This window comes from Vipera berus (assembly GCF_964194415.1).
Source record: "Vipera berus genome assembly, chromosome: 14".
NCBI classification, from domain to species: Eukaryota; Metazoa; Chordata; class Lepidosauria; order Squamata; family Viperidae; genus Vipera; species Vipera berus.
Window position 1 is genome coordinate 2,351,523 of NC_138217.1, and position 11,856 is coordinate 2,363,378.

Here is an 11,856-nt window from a genome sequence, read left to right on the forward strand (position 1 = left end):
CATGCTCAGAAATCACCATCCGTGCAAAATGCAGCAATGGAGATCATACAGTGCTGCAAGTGGCTTTTACAAGTTTTGTGAAATTTCCAACAGCAAATCAGTGTAAAAACTGCACAACCCGATGCCTGAATACTCGCAAGATGGTCTTCTCCAGCTGGAATTACCTATCTAAGATAAACTTCTAAAAAGAAACTGCTTGTGGTTTCCAAATGCGTGAGGGCCAGAGAGGCTGCTTTTCAATTACGGTCTCCATTTTAAGAAGCAGCCTCCCTCCCTGAAATTAGGACAAACTTTCTTTTTTAGCCGTCTTAAAAGTTTTTGCAATTCTATTCAAAAGATAAAAATGTGTTTAACCTAGTTTTAAAATAGATGTAAGATGTTTAGGTTTTTAAGTGTATTCTCGGGCATCTATTTTCTGAGAACTGAATATTTAGATCAAGACTGATCATTTATTTTCTTGGTTTCGTTTCAATTTCTCACCAAGACTTAACTTCATTTGTCATCACCGTTTGCCTCCGTGGCTGGGAGGTCTTGAAAGTATCAATCAAGGTAACACTTATTTTCCCCAGTGGCAGAGAAGACAAATGAGGGCAAATGAGTTCTACTGGAGTATTTGTATCTTCCTCTCACCAAATTCTTACAGTTCTTGATGCTAATAACACCAGCCCTTTTTAACATCCTCTATTTCTGTTGAGTAAGTTCATGGGTTATTTTTCTCCATGTTTGGATAAACTGTGTAAGAAAGCCAATGCTGGTAAACTGGTAGACTTGGTGAAACTTCTGATCCGTTGTAATAATTCCTTAGTCATCCAGAAATATCTGACACAGATTTTCCTTTCAGCGATCCCTTTCAAATCACCTTTTTAGTGATTTTCTTGATGTCAACTGCAATCTTGCAGAATCTTAACATGCTCAAAGAATTCAATTGTCAAGCCTGCCTATTTCAAAGCATCGCCTAAGCCCCTTTCGACGAGAACGGCCTCTCCGAGCTTTTGCCTGGAGACTTTATTTACATCAGTAACAAGGGCAGGACCACCACTTTTGTACACAAATCCACAAATGATAATGGAGAGTTTTACGTTTGCATCCTAATTTATGTCGGCAGCACAAAAACTCCGTGGACTGAACTCTTCCCAGGCCAAAAATGTGGACTCAATGAAACAGCAGTGCAAAGCCAAGTCTTGGCAAAGCTCTCATGCCCATCACAGGAAACAGATTTTAATTAGTCCACAAATTTGCACAGTTATGTTCGCATCCACTCAACCATTTGGCAGGCCGGGAAGTTCCATAATTAGTCTTTTCTGAAAGGAATCACGATTGATGGGCCAGATGGATTTTTTGTTTTATTTCTTGACTATCTGAATGACATCTTCATCCTCCAAAGTGTGATCTTTTCCTACTTTCTGAGGGTTGTGCTTGACGGACAAACCCCACACGAGAGCACTGGAAGAAAAGAGTTAGCACAGATTTAATGCCATGGATCTGTTAAGAAAAAAATGACGCTACATTAATCTCATTTGTAGATGAATTATATCTTGATTTAAATAAAGCATCTGGGTGGCAGGCTCGGCTTTCAGTACCTCCTCCTGCATCGCAGTTGGCCCAAGCTGCCCCCTCCTCTCCTGACACTTAACACCTCCCCCTCCTCCCCCCAAAGCAGGACTACAGCTCCCACCTCTACTACAGTCCTAAAGGAGCTAAATTGGCTGTTTGCAGACCACACTTACTATTTGAAATCCTTAATTAGGTTTTTATGAATCTTCATGCAGAAATCCTCCACGGTAGTCCGAGAGTCAGGCAGGACCACGGGAGAAGTATAATCCGGGAGCTGCCCTTTGGGTTTAGTATAACTGCAATTAAACACAATGCATTTACGCTTTCAGACAAGCCCCCTTTCAAATCAAGATTACTCTTCTTGATTAGTTGTTATTGCAAATAAAGGGGGTCGCCCAAAGCACACCCCAACAATGGAGGGAGCAGGAAGGAAGGCCCCTCCCTGATAGACAACTACGTGTCAGTCAGAAAGATTTGAGATGGTCTTCTCTCCGACACACCCATTCTCTCTCTCTATACAAATAAGTGCTGGAACACGTCCTCCAACATCTCATGGAAAAAATCATTCCGAGTCCTAAAAATGCCATGGACCTTTTTACAGAACGGAACTGAATGATTCTAAAACATACATTTGTTTTCTGATTACAATCCTGCATGTCTGAAAAACTGCCAAAATTCTGGGCCCCAGAGAATCACCAGGAACATTGAGGAGGGGCAAGAGATTTCAGAGTTGAGGGGAAATTGAGACCAGGGAGCATTTTTAAAGGACCCAAAACGACGCAGACTTTGAGCTCTGACAAGCCAAAACTTACATCCGCACAAGTTTAAGGTAGTCCCAGATTTTCTCCAGCAGGTCATCAAAATTCCACCGATGATGAGCCGAGATGGGAACACAGTGGGGCACTTTGTAAATGATGTCTAATTCCTCAATGGAGATTTGATCAATTTTGTTCAACACATAAATGCACGGGATGTAAACTCTGCAAGGATGAAGAAGCGAGCAAAAAATGTAAGAGAGACAGAGCTCCTTCCTATCTTGCTGAGAGGTAGGAGCCTCCCAATTCTACGTAGTTACAGTAATCAAGTTGGTAGAGCAAGAGAGACTGCCCTGTAAGATACATCCAGCCTATTTACTGTAGTCCTAATGAGTAGAAAGGTTTGGCATTTGATCAGCTGCCAAGAGAGCCTCTGCAACCTTCACTGCAGCTAACACCCCTTTCTTGAACAATCCTTTGTGCTTAGAAGCAATCAAAAGAGCAAAAAACCAAAGCACTTGGAGTCGATGAGGAGCACAGGCTGTTCCTGCAAGGCCTCTGCCAAAAAATCAGCCATGCTGTAAGACACCCCAGTTCTTTGCCATGTAACATGAAAAACCCCCAGACCCTCCCTCCCTCCCTCCTCTATCGGCCCATGAAAACTACCTGTTTCCTTCAACCACATCAATGAGGTCATCTGCAGTCACATCGCTCCTCAGGGTGACATCGGCATTGTGGATTTTATATTCTGCCAAGATGCTCTTCACGGTTTCGATATCCAGCTCACTCTGTGGACACTGATCAAACAAAATAGTATGATACACAGAACCCTACAGACAATAGGGACTGGATCAGGAGTGAAGCACATGGGCTGGTAGCTTAGCAATATGGCAGGAAGGGGTTAATGTGCCCACTGGCAACTGCTGCTATGGAGCTTCACGTGTCAGGACTGGAGAGGGCCACAGCACAGCCAGAGAGCAGGGATGCTACACAGAAGTCCTCAGAAGCCCTTTCCAGAACCCTAAGAGTGTCCTGACCAAACAGCAGGGCCTGCTTCTCTTCCTGTCTCACTGCTGTCACGAATGAACCCAAATTTTGAGCTATACTTCAAAGGGAGCCCTTGCTGAGACTCGGGGCGTTGCCCTTTCAGACACTCCTTCAGTTACAGCAAATGGCAAATTCAGCAGGGCAGATTTCTTATGCACAGCAAGGTAGGAAATATCCTACCCACACCTCTACTTACTGTGGCCGTGAGGTTAATGCCTCCTTTGTCCTTTTTCTTAAAGCCAATATTGGGAGGTTTGCTGTTCAAACGTATCCCGAAGCCCTCCAGCTCACTCTCAATTATCTTCTTATGTCCCAAAGGCTTCAGAACATCCAGAACTATCAGGATAAGGTTGCAGGTTCGGGCAACTGTGGGGAAAAAGGGAGGGGGGGTGAAATCTGAAAATATTTTCTGTCAAGTCTCTTCTAAAAAGCCAAACATAAACAACTGGAATCTAAACAACAACGAAAAACTTCACGGTCATATAATCTCCTAGGTCAAGCTGGAGTAATAAACAAAACATATTTTTAATCAAATTTATGTCAAGGAAGCAAGAAAAATCCACGCACTCACTTTTAATTTAATAATTTAATTTGTATACCGCCCTTCTCCCGAAGGACTCAGGGCGGTAAACAGGGCAATACACAATAAAAATAGAATACAAAAATTAAAAAGCCATTAAACATTATGCCCATAAAATTAATACATATTAAAATTAAAACTATTTATAAAAACCCAACCCCATCCCGTTATTGAAAGTAAGCTTTTCCTAGATGCAATACTCTTAGGATCAGAGGCAAAAGCAGCACCAAGCACATACCTCTTCTACTCTCTTCACTTCACCAGCCAGTCCTCATCTCCCCTTTTGCCCTGGGACCACCAGCACTCACCTGCAATGACCTGGCGACCTCTGCCTTTCCCGTCTTTGGCACCCTCGATAATTCCTGGTAAATCAAGAAGCTGCAAAGTTTGTGGAAAAAAACAAATCAGAAAAGAGAGATGTGGAGAAGCCAGACAGCACACCTCAACTAGCTGTTATCCTGTCTCCCTTTGTCCTCTGAGACTTCAGCCATGCTTTGCTGACCATCAGGATTTCTGGCCCTCTCCTCCTATGGATCCTTTCAGCATCCATTGCATTGTTCTCCACCCAGGATTGGCTTCCAAAACTCTACTCAACAACCTCACTGCAACAGCTATTGATCTGCTTTGGGGATGATCTGAGAGTAAATACAAAGTAATTCCATTCTAGTATTGTCCAAAGCAAATCATCTTGGATGGACTGACGAGCTGGATGATCTTCAATATTTTTGGAATACCATGAAAAAGCTGATCACCTGAAGCTGTTAAAAATGGGCTTGACACATGGATCTGACAGATGTACATGAACAAACCAAGCAAGGGACAAATATCGATTAAACCCATTCTTTAAATCCAGTAATTAAAAGAACACACCACTTCCAACTGTTCCTATTAAGTTTTACCTTCCAGGATTTTCACCTTGGCTACTTTCCTCTGGGCAACCTTCAGTTTATTGTCTTGTATAAAATGCGGTCTCAGAACTGGCCACAATATTCTGACCACAGCAGAACACAGGAACAATAACTTTTCTTTTCTCTTAATACTTACACTTACAGTGGTTCTTAAAACATTTGCAGACACTTTTGAATTTTCAATATTTCTGCATAAATGTGACCTCCACATATCCTAAAACTAGATAGAGAACCTAGTTAAAGAAATGAGACCAAAAATTCTATTTGTTCATTGACTTATTGAGGAAAGTGACCCAAAGCTACATATTGGTGTATGGCAAACATATGCAAAACTCTGCCTTATCTAAAGAACAGAATTCTGGATATAAATGTCTGATCTCCTCACAGGGATGTTACGGCTTGAATAAGAGTTTTCTGAGGACCTTCAAAACCAATTGATACTTACCAGGTTGGAAAAGATTACAAATCTATTTCCAAAAGTTTTGGACTCCAACAGTCCGCTGTCAGGCAGATTGTGTGCACAAAATCTATACTCTCCAAAAATAACACTGCTACCATCTAGTTTGTGAAAGCCCCTATGAATAACCCAGAAGGCTGTTGGAAGACTTTCTGTGAATGGACAAGACTAAAACAGAATTTTCTGCCTTGAATGAAAAGTATTACATTGGGCAAGGCCAGCGCGGCATTCCAGCATAAGAACTTTATCTCATCTGTGTGAAATACGGTGGTAAAGGTATCATGCTTTGGGCTATTCTGCTGCCTCTGGACGGAGTACCATCATTGGTGGAACAATGAATTCCAAATTGTACCAGTAAATTCTAAATGAAAACATTAAGGCGTGAACTCAAGCACAAGAGAAAGTGGGATGTGCAGCAAGGCAGAGATCCAAAACAGAGTCACATGACCAAAGAATGCTTAAAGCAGAAGTTGATGTTGTGAAATGGCCAGGTCGAATTGCCGAGCTTTAGCCTTAAGAGAAACATTGTGGAAGGACCTGAAGTGGGCAATTCACGCGAGGAAGCCTAGCCGCCTCCCTGAGCAGAAGGAAGAGGCTACAATTTCTCCAAGCTGATATACAGGACTGGACAACGATTATCAGAAACATTTAGCTGCAGTTATTGCTGCCCAAGGGGAGCAAAGGAGCTACTGAAAGCAGAAGTTTGCATACTTTTGCCACATACAAATATGTAGCTTTGGATCATTTTTCCCAATAAATTAACAAACAAGTACAATATTTCAACTCATTTAATTGCACTCTTTATCCAGTTTTGGGACTTGCGTGGACAACAGATCATGTTTTAGGCCATATTTATCGGAAATATTGAAAATTTAGAAGGATTCACAAACTGATGCACCCCGTTCCTGTTTCACCATCTTCTCTTAGCAGTAACACTGACTACTGAATTTTCCTTCCTTTTCTGCTGACAGCCCAAAACCTAAGTTCCTTTTGCGCTTGAACCTTTGCTTTCTGCATGATTGCACCCATCTTCTCTTTCCTAGAACATCCCTTTTAATTCATAGCTCAACGGAAAGTTCCTTATGCATCAGGATGGTTTTCTAATCTGCATGCAGACCCTATGAATGGGTCATGTGACCCATTCCTTCCAGCCCTTATTAGTCCCTCTGCATTCTGCCTGCCTCTTGCACTTCCAGGGATCCCACTGTTTATAGGGGAGGGTGATCTTCTTTCTTTACAGGATTCAATTCAAAACCCACTAGACCAGATTTGAAAGGGTCTCAGTTTCTGAGAGATACTTCTTGTAATTCCATTTGGAAACATTCCTACACATGATTCCAACCAGTTCTGGCTGATACTGTACAGTCAGGTTGCCCTACACTCTTGGGATTTTGTAATAATTTTTCTACCAATTTGTCAAACATGCTTTGTCCTTCTTTTTAATATAGCTAAGTCTGGTTCAGGCACAAGTCTTGGCTTCATAGGCCTCACCTGTATTTTGGCTCCTTTGTATCGGATCACTCCTGGAACTGTGGTTAGAGTTGTGAACTCGTACGCAGCTACTTCCGAGTAAACACCAGCAAGATTACTCAGCAGAGTAGATTTCCCCACCGAAGGGAAGCCCACAAAACCAATCCGGGCATCGCCAGTCTTTGCCACATCAAAACCTAAGAAGTGATCATTAATTCAGAGTAACTGATAGGCCCCAGAAGGCCTCTAGCAGCAAAGTCAAAGGAGAGAAGCTTCCACCTTGGTATTCTCTTGGGCAAGAGGAAGGCCCACAGCTATCCCTCCCTCCAGCATATTGGGGGCCCACTTCTCAAACCTACACCCAAAGGACAGCTGAGTCCTGAGCTGCTGAAGCCAGAAGAGTACAACACCCAATTCATTTAAAATTCTACACTCTTAAGTTTTTCAAATAAATCAACAGGCACATACTCAACACAGTTTACATGTGTTGCTACAATTTATACTAGCATTAACGTTGGCAATAATTTCACACTTCATCTGACAAAAGGATTGTATGGACATGACACACCTGAATCTGAATGTATTTACATGTGGACAAAAAGGACATTTTGACACATTCAACTGAAAAAGAAAGAATTGGCTGCCCCGTAGGGGCAGTTATTTCAATAGACCATCAACTACTTCTATTTTGGTTTAGTCTCTATTGGTTTTTTTTAAAAAAAAAGGTATGGAGAGCAGGATGAAACATGGTGCGCCCACCTCACAAAATGTGGCTTGCTTTCTATTTCCTGGGGTTGCCCAGGTGCCACCTTGCTGATTCTGCACTGGCTACCAAAAAGGACTCTGAAAGTGTATTCCCGTCCCCAGCAAGGGACGCCACTCTCCTCCTCCTCCATCCTTTTGAAAGGGCACACGCACCTTCTCCGGTTCCACCCCCTCCGCCTCCTTTTGGGGTAATCAACTCTCGACGCAGCTTGGCCAGGCGGGCCTTCAACAGCCCCAAGTGATGGGCTGTGGCTTTATTCTTTTGGGTGCGAGCCATCTGGAATAGAGAGGGGGGGAAAAACACATCAGGGCCAGCAGGTAAATCCATCGGCTCCAGGACTGGCGCAGACATGGCAGGGCCAACCTCGTGACCTGAGGTTTCAGAAAGACAGACCCGCTTCTTATGGCAGAAATGAATAGAATAAAGCTGGAAGGGACCTCGGAGGTCTTCTAGTCCAGCCCTCCACTCAAGCAGGAGTCCCTATATCATTTCCGACAAGTGGCTGTCCACTCTCTTTTAAAAGTCCTCCAGTGATGAAGCACCCACAACGTCTGGAGGCAAAGCTGTTCCACTGGTTGATTGTCCTCACTGTTAGGAAGCTTCTCCTTAATTCCAGGTTGTTTCTGTCTTTGGTCAGATTACAACCATTGTTTCTCGTCCTGCCCTACTGATAACAAACCAAAATGGGTTTTGTCATCAGTGAAAAGAGCAGCAGGTACATTCTGTACAGAGAGGGTTCGGGAAAGTTGCCCCTTTTATGCATCCCCCACCCCAGCCATGCCGCGTGGCTGCCGGTTCCTGGACGGGGACCCAGGGTGGAAAGCGCCAGGGGGGCGTCTCCGCCCAGGTTCCTGCCTAGGAAAGCACCAAGTTCGCCTTGCGGTGAAGCTGCCGGCCGAGAAGCCAGGCGGGTCTGGGTTCTAGTCCTGCCTCGGGCACGAGAGCCGGTTGAGGGATTCGGAGCCAGCCCACCTCGCAGGGTTGTTGTTGTTGTGGGGACAATTCACTGCCTGGAGCCGACCGCAAAAGGATGAAAAGCGAATCTTCACCGTCGCTCGGCTCTTCTTTTGAGGGCTGCCCCGTAAAAACCGCCGCAGCTCCGGGACAGGCGCGTCGTCATCCGGCCTGCCTCCAGCGGCGCCCCGGGACCCCCGCGGCTGACGAGCCCCGAGGCCGCAGAGCCCTTCCGCAGGCCCGCCCTCGCCTCCGCCCGGCTGACTCCCGCCCGGTAGACTGCCGCTGTGCGGAAGGTTCCACCGCAACGCCACGGCTCCCCCCCGCCCGGGCGCAAGCGGCCCCTCGGCCCCCCGTTACCTCCGCCTCGATCTCGGCGATCTTGGCCAGCGTCGTAGCCATGGCGGCGGCGGCGGCGGCGGCGCTTCAGAGTTTGGGCCCCTCAGGCTGCAGCCGCGCATGCGCGGAACACAACCCTCGCGCGACTTCCGACAAAAGCCCTGCGGGGGAGGAGCAAAAACGAACGGGAATTGACACTCCGGGCTTGCGCGCGATTTCTCCGCGCTCCTCCCCTGACGCAGGGCGCGAAGGTGCCATAGAGCGCGGACGCCAGAGCGGCACGCGTCCCTCCAGCGCCTTCCTCCTCCTCCGTCACTCGAGGGCGCCCCCTGGAGCCGAGCGCTGGAGCGGCGGCGGGGCGCCCGGGCTCCTTTCCCAGCCGCAAATGGAGCGGGCGCCCCCCCGCCCCGCCCCGCCACTTGGCCCCGCAGTTCCCCTGCGGCCGGAGCGCGGGGGGCGCCGTGCGGAACGAGCCCCGCCAAGCGCGGGCGTTCCGACTCGCCGCCAGCCCCGACCCCGCGCTGCGCTCGCTCCCGCTGCAGCCCGCCGAGCCCGGGGACGGAGGGCGCCGCCTCCCGGGGCAGAATTCGGGGCCTGGTTCGCAGCGCCTGCGCCAACGAGCGGAGCGGCTTCTGTACGAAGCCCGCAAAGCGGCCCCGGGCTGGCTTCCCCGGAGCGGACGGTGCCCGACCGCCTCGCAGAGGGTGGCAGCTTGGAGCCCGCTCACAGCCGGGCGACAGACCCGTCCCCCGTGGCGAGGGGGAGGGAGGGAAAAGGGCGTAGTGCCCGTCGGTGGCGCCCGACGGGAGCATCTTGTGTGAGCGCGCTCCTCCGTTCAGTCTGCACGAACCCATTTGCATCGGCTCCCCAACCCAGCTCCCGCCTGCCAAGAGCACCAAGGCCCGCGTTGCTGGACAGTTGGCCTCCAGGCGCGAATATCAGCAGAGGCCAAGGGAGAGGGATCTGCTGGCGGTGGCTGCTCAGGGTAGGGCTTCCCTGGAGGTCTCCAAAACCCAGAGGAGGGAATGGAGTGTAAGCACGCAGCCTGGGGCACAGCCTTCCCTTCAAACCCCAGCCAAGTCCCATTTCCACGCTTGTTTAATAAACTGCTCAAGCGGAGTGCCCAACTTCACCCCTTCTCACAGGAACAACGGCACTTCCTTCCTTCCTTCCAGAAATGAGCTTTCAGGGAAACCTGAAAAACTGGACAGGTTTCCAGCATCGGAGAAAGTTGCTTCTGTCAGTTGGCTTAGTCCAGTGACTTTAGGATGTTCTTTTGAAAATGGTCATTGCTATTCGTGAGTATACCCTGTATACTAAAGCAGCATATTTTAAACAAATAGAATAATAACAGATATAATTCAGTTTAAATCCTTGTTTCAAAGGCACACAAAGAAAGAACACTAATAAGCTTACAATTCAGGGAGGGAGGGAAAAGCCTCTTTTTAAAGCTTCCCAGCTACTTTGGATGTCATTTGATTGTTCATTTCTCTGGAAATGTCCCAATTCAGGATCCAGGAGTCCTGGGTTTCTATATCAAACCCTCTAATCCAAGCAGTCCAACTAGAAATGAGGGAGAATTATAATTTATATTCTGATGCATTTCCAGATACACCCCTGCTGGTGTTATACATATTGCTAAGAAGGCTGGAGCGTTGCTTGGAATTTACTTAAAGACTGTGGGCACCCAACTTAAACAGCAATTCCAGATGGCATATAATAAATAAATAATAAAGCAAAATAAACAAATACAGTCAAAATTCAAAGATGTTTAATAGGAAATCACAGCAAAATCCTTCTTCAGAGGTACCAAAGACTACTCCACAAACTATGGTTAAGAAACCACAATGGGTATGTTTACCCAAGAGGCAATAAATCACTTTCTGCCTTAAAGTGATGCAAAACTCAGCCATTTGTGTACCACTAATCTGATTTCATTGGACATATTCTCACCAACTGATGGCCCAGAAGCACACAGCGTGGCAGTCAAAAGGCCTGTGACCCAAGGGACGAGGGGCAGGCAGGTGCTGGTGTCTGCTTATCTGGGCCCTCTTCCTGCTGCCATTCCTTGGGAGGGGGGCTCCTGGGACCCCCTGCGAAGGCTTTAGCCCCGTGGGAGACTCCACTGTCCCGCTGTCCCCCTTTGCACGTGGCAGCTTTTTTTCTCCCGGTGCAACATCCTCGGGGTTGAGAAGGTGCTTGGGGTTGGGGGAGCTGCACTGACAGGATTTGCCAGTGGCAAATGGCAACTCTGGGAACATCACCAGCTACTTGAAGGTCACTCCCAGAGACAGTCCTGGCTCACTATGATTTGGGGGTGCAAGGAAACCAGCCCCCCTCCTGACAGAGCATCCATGGGCAGCACCACTTGGGTTTTCTAACTTTGCGCACGCATTGTTTTTTAACCTTCACAAAAGCCCCCACTCCCCCCAACACTTGGGAGCCCCAGGGATGCACATCCACCCCGAGGCTGATTTCCCCACGGGAGACCTGGATGCCGGCAGGTCCTTAGCTGTCCAAAGATCACCACAGAGGCCAGGCCAGGCTTCCGGGAGGCCTGGGCCCTCTGTGCTCTCTGGGAACTTTGGGGGCGGCCTCCTCCACTCTGCTCTCAGAGAGGGAGGTTGGAAATGTGGATGCTGGTGCCATGGCAACAGATGCTTTAAGTAGATGCCCTGGAAGAGGAAGGAGGAGGAAGGAAGCAAGCAAGCAACCAAATCAGGCGAGCAAAACTCGGGGCGACCTGGCAGTCTGAGTGGGGGGGCAAGAATATGAAAGGGGTCCCAGGTAGGGGGGAGGGGGTTCTCCCTTTTACTCTGTTTGAAATACCACCTTTAAGCCCCGCCAGGTTTCCCCGCCCGGCGACAAAGCAGGCTCCGGGGCCAAGCGGCCGAGGGCGACTGCCCTGGGGGGTTCCGGGAGCACGAGCCCCCGCCTGGGCCCTGGTGCCGCCGAGGGGCGCTCTGCCGCAGGGCCGGCGGGGGCGTCCAGCAGGACCCGCGGCTGGGGGGGGGGCGCGGAGAGCC

At 48.2% G+C, this 11,856-nt stretch overlaps 1 protein-coding gene across 3 annotated transcripts; it reads right to left on the reverse strand.

Annotated features, from left to right (window-relative positions):
• Nucleotides 1-1,179: 1,179 nt before the first annotated feature.
• Nucleotides 1,180-9,296, reverse strand: DRG1 (developmentally regulated GTP binding protein 1). Of its 3 annotated transcripts, none has more exons than XM_081339091.1 (9): nucleotides 8,852-9,296; nucleotides 7,690-7,813; nucleotides 6,793-6,968; nucleotides 4,245-4,314; nucleotides 3,553-3,722; nucleotides 2,976-3,106; nucleotides 2,367-2,534; nucleotides 1,728-1,850; nucleotides 1,180-1,443 (listed from the first exon to the last, which is right to left on the reverse strand). In XM_081339091.1, exons 1-9 carry the CDS (start codon nucleotides 8,891-8,893, stop codon nucleotides 1,344-1,346), a joined length of 1,104 nt encoding a protein of 367 aa, XP_081195217.1. In that variant the 5' UTR covers nucleotides 8,894-9,296; the 3' UTR covers nucleotides 1,180-1,343. The 3 variants fall into 3 exon arrangements, with proteins under 3 accessions (XP_081195217.1, XP_081195218.1, XP_081195216.1); XM_081339092.1 differs by lacking the exon at nucleotides 8,852-9,296 and adding an exon at nucleotides 8,510-8,796; XM_081339090.1 differs by lacking the exon at nucleotides 8,852-9,296 and having other exon boundaries at nucleotides 7,690-8,097.
• Between the last annotated feature and the right edge of the window lie 2,560 nt (nucleotides 9,297-11,856).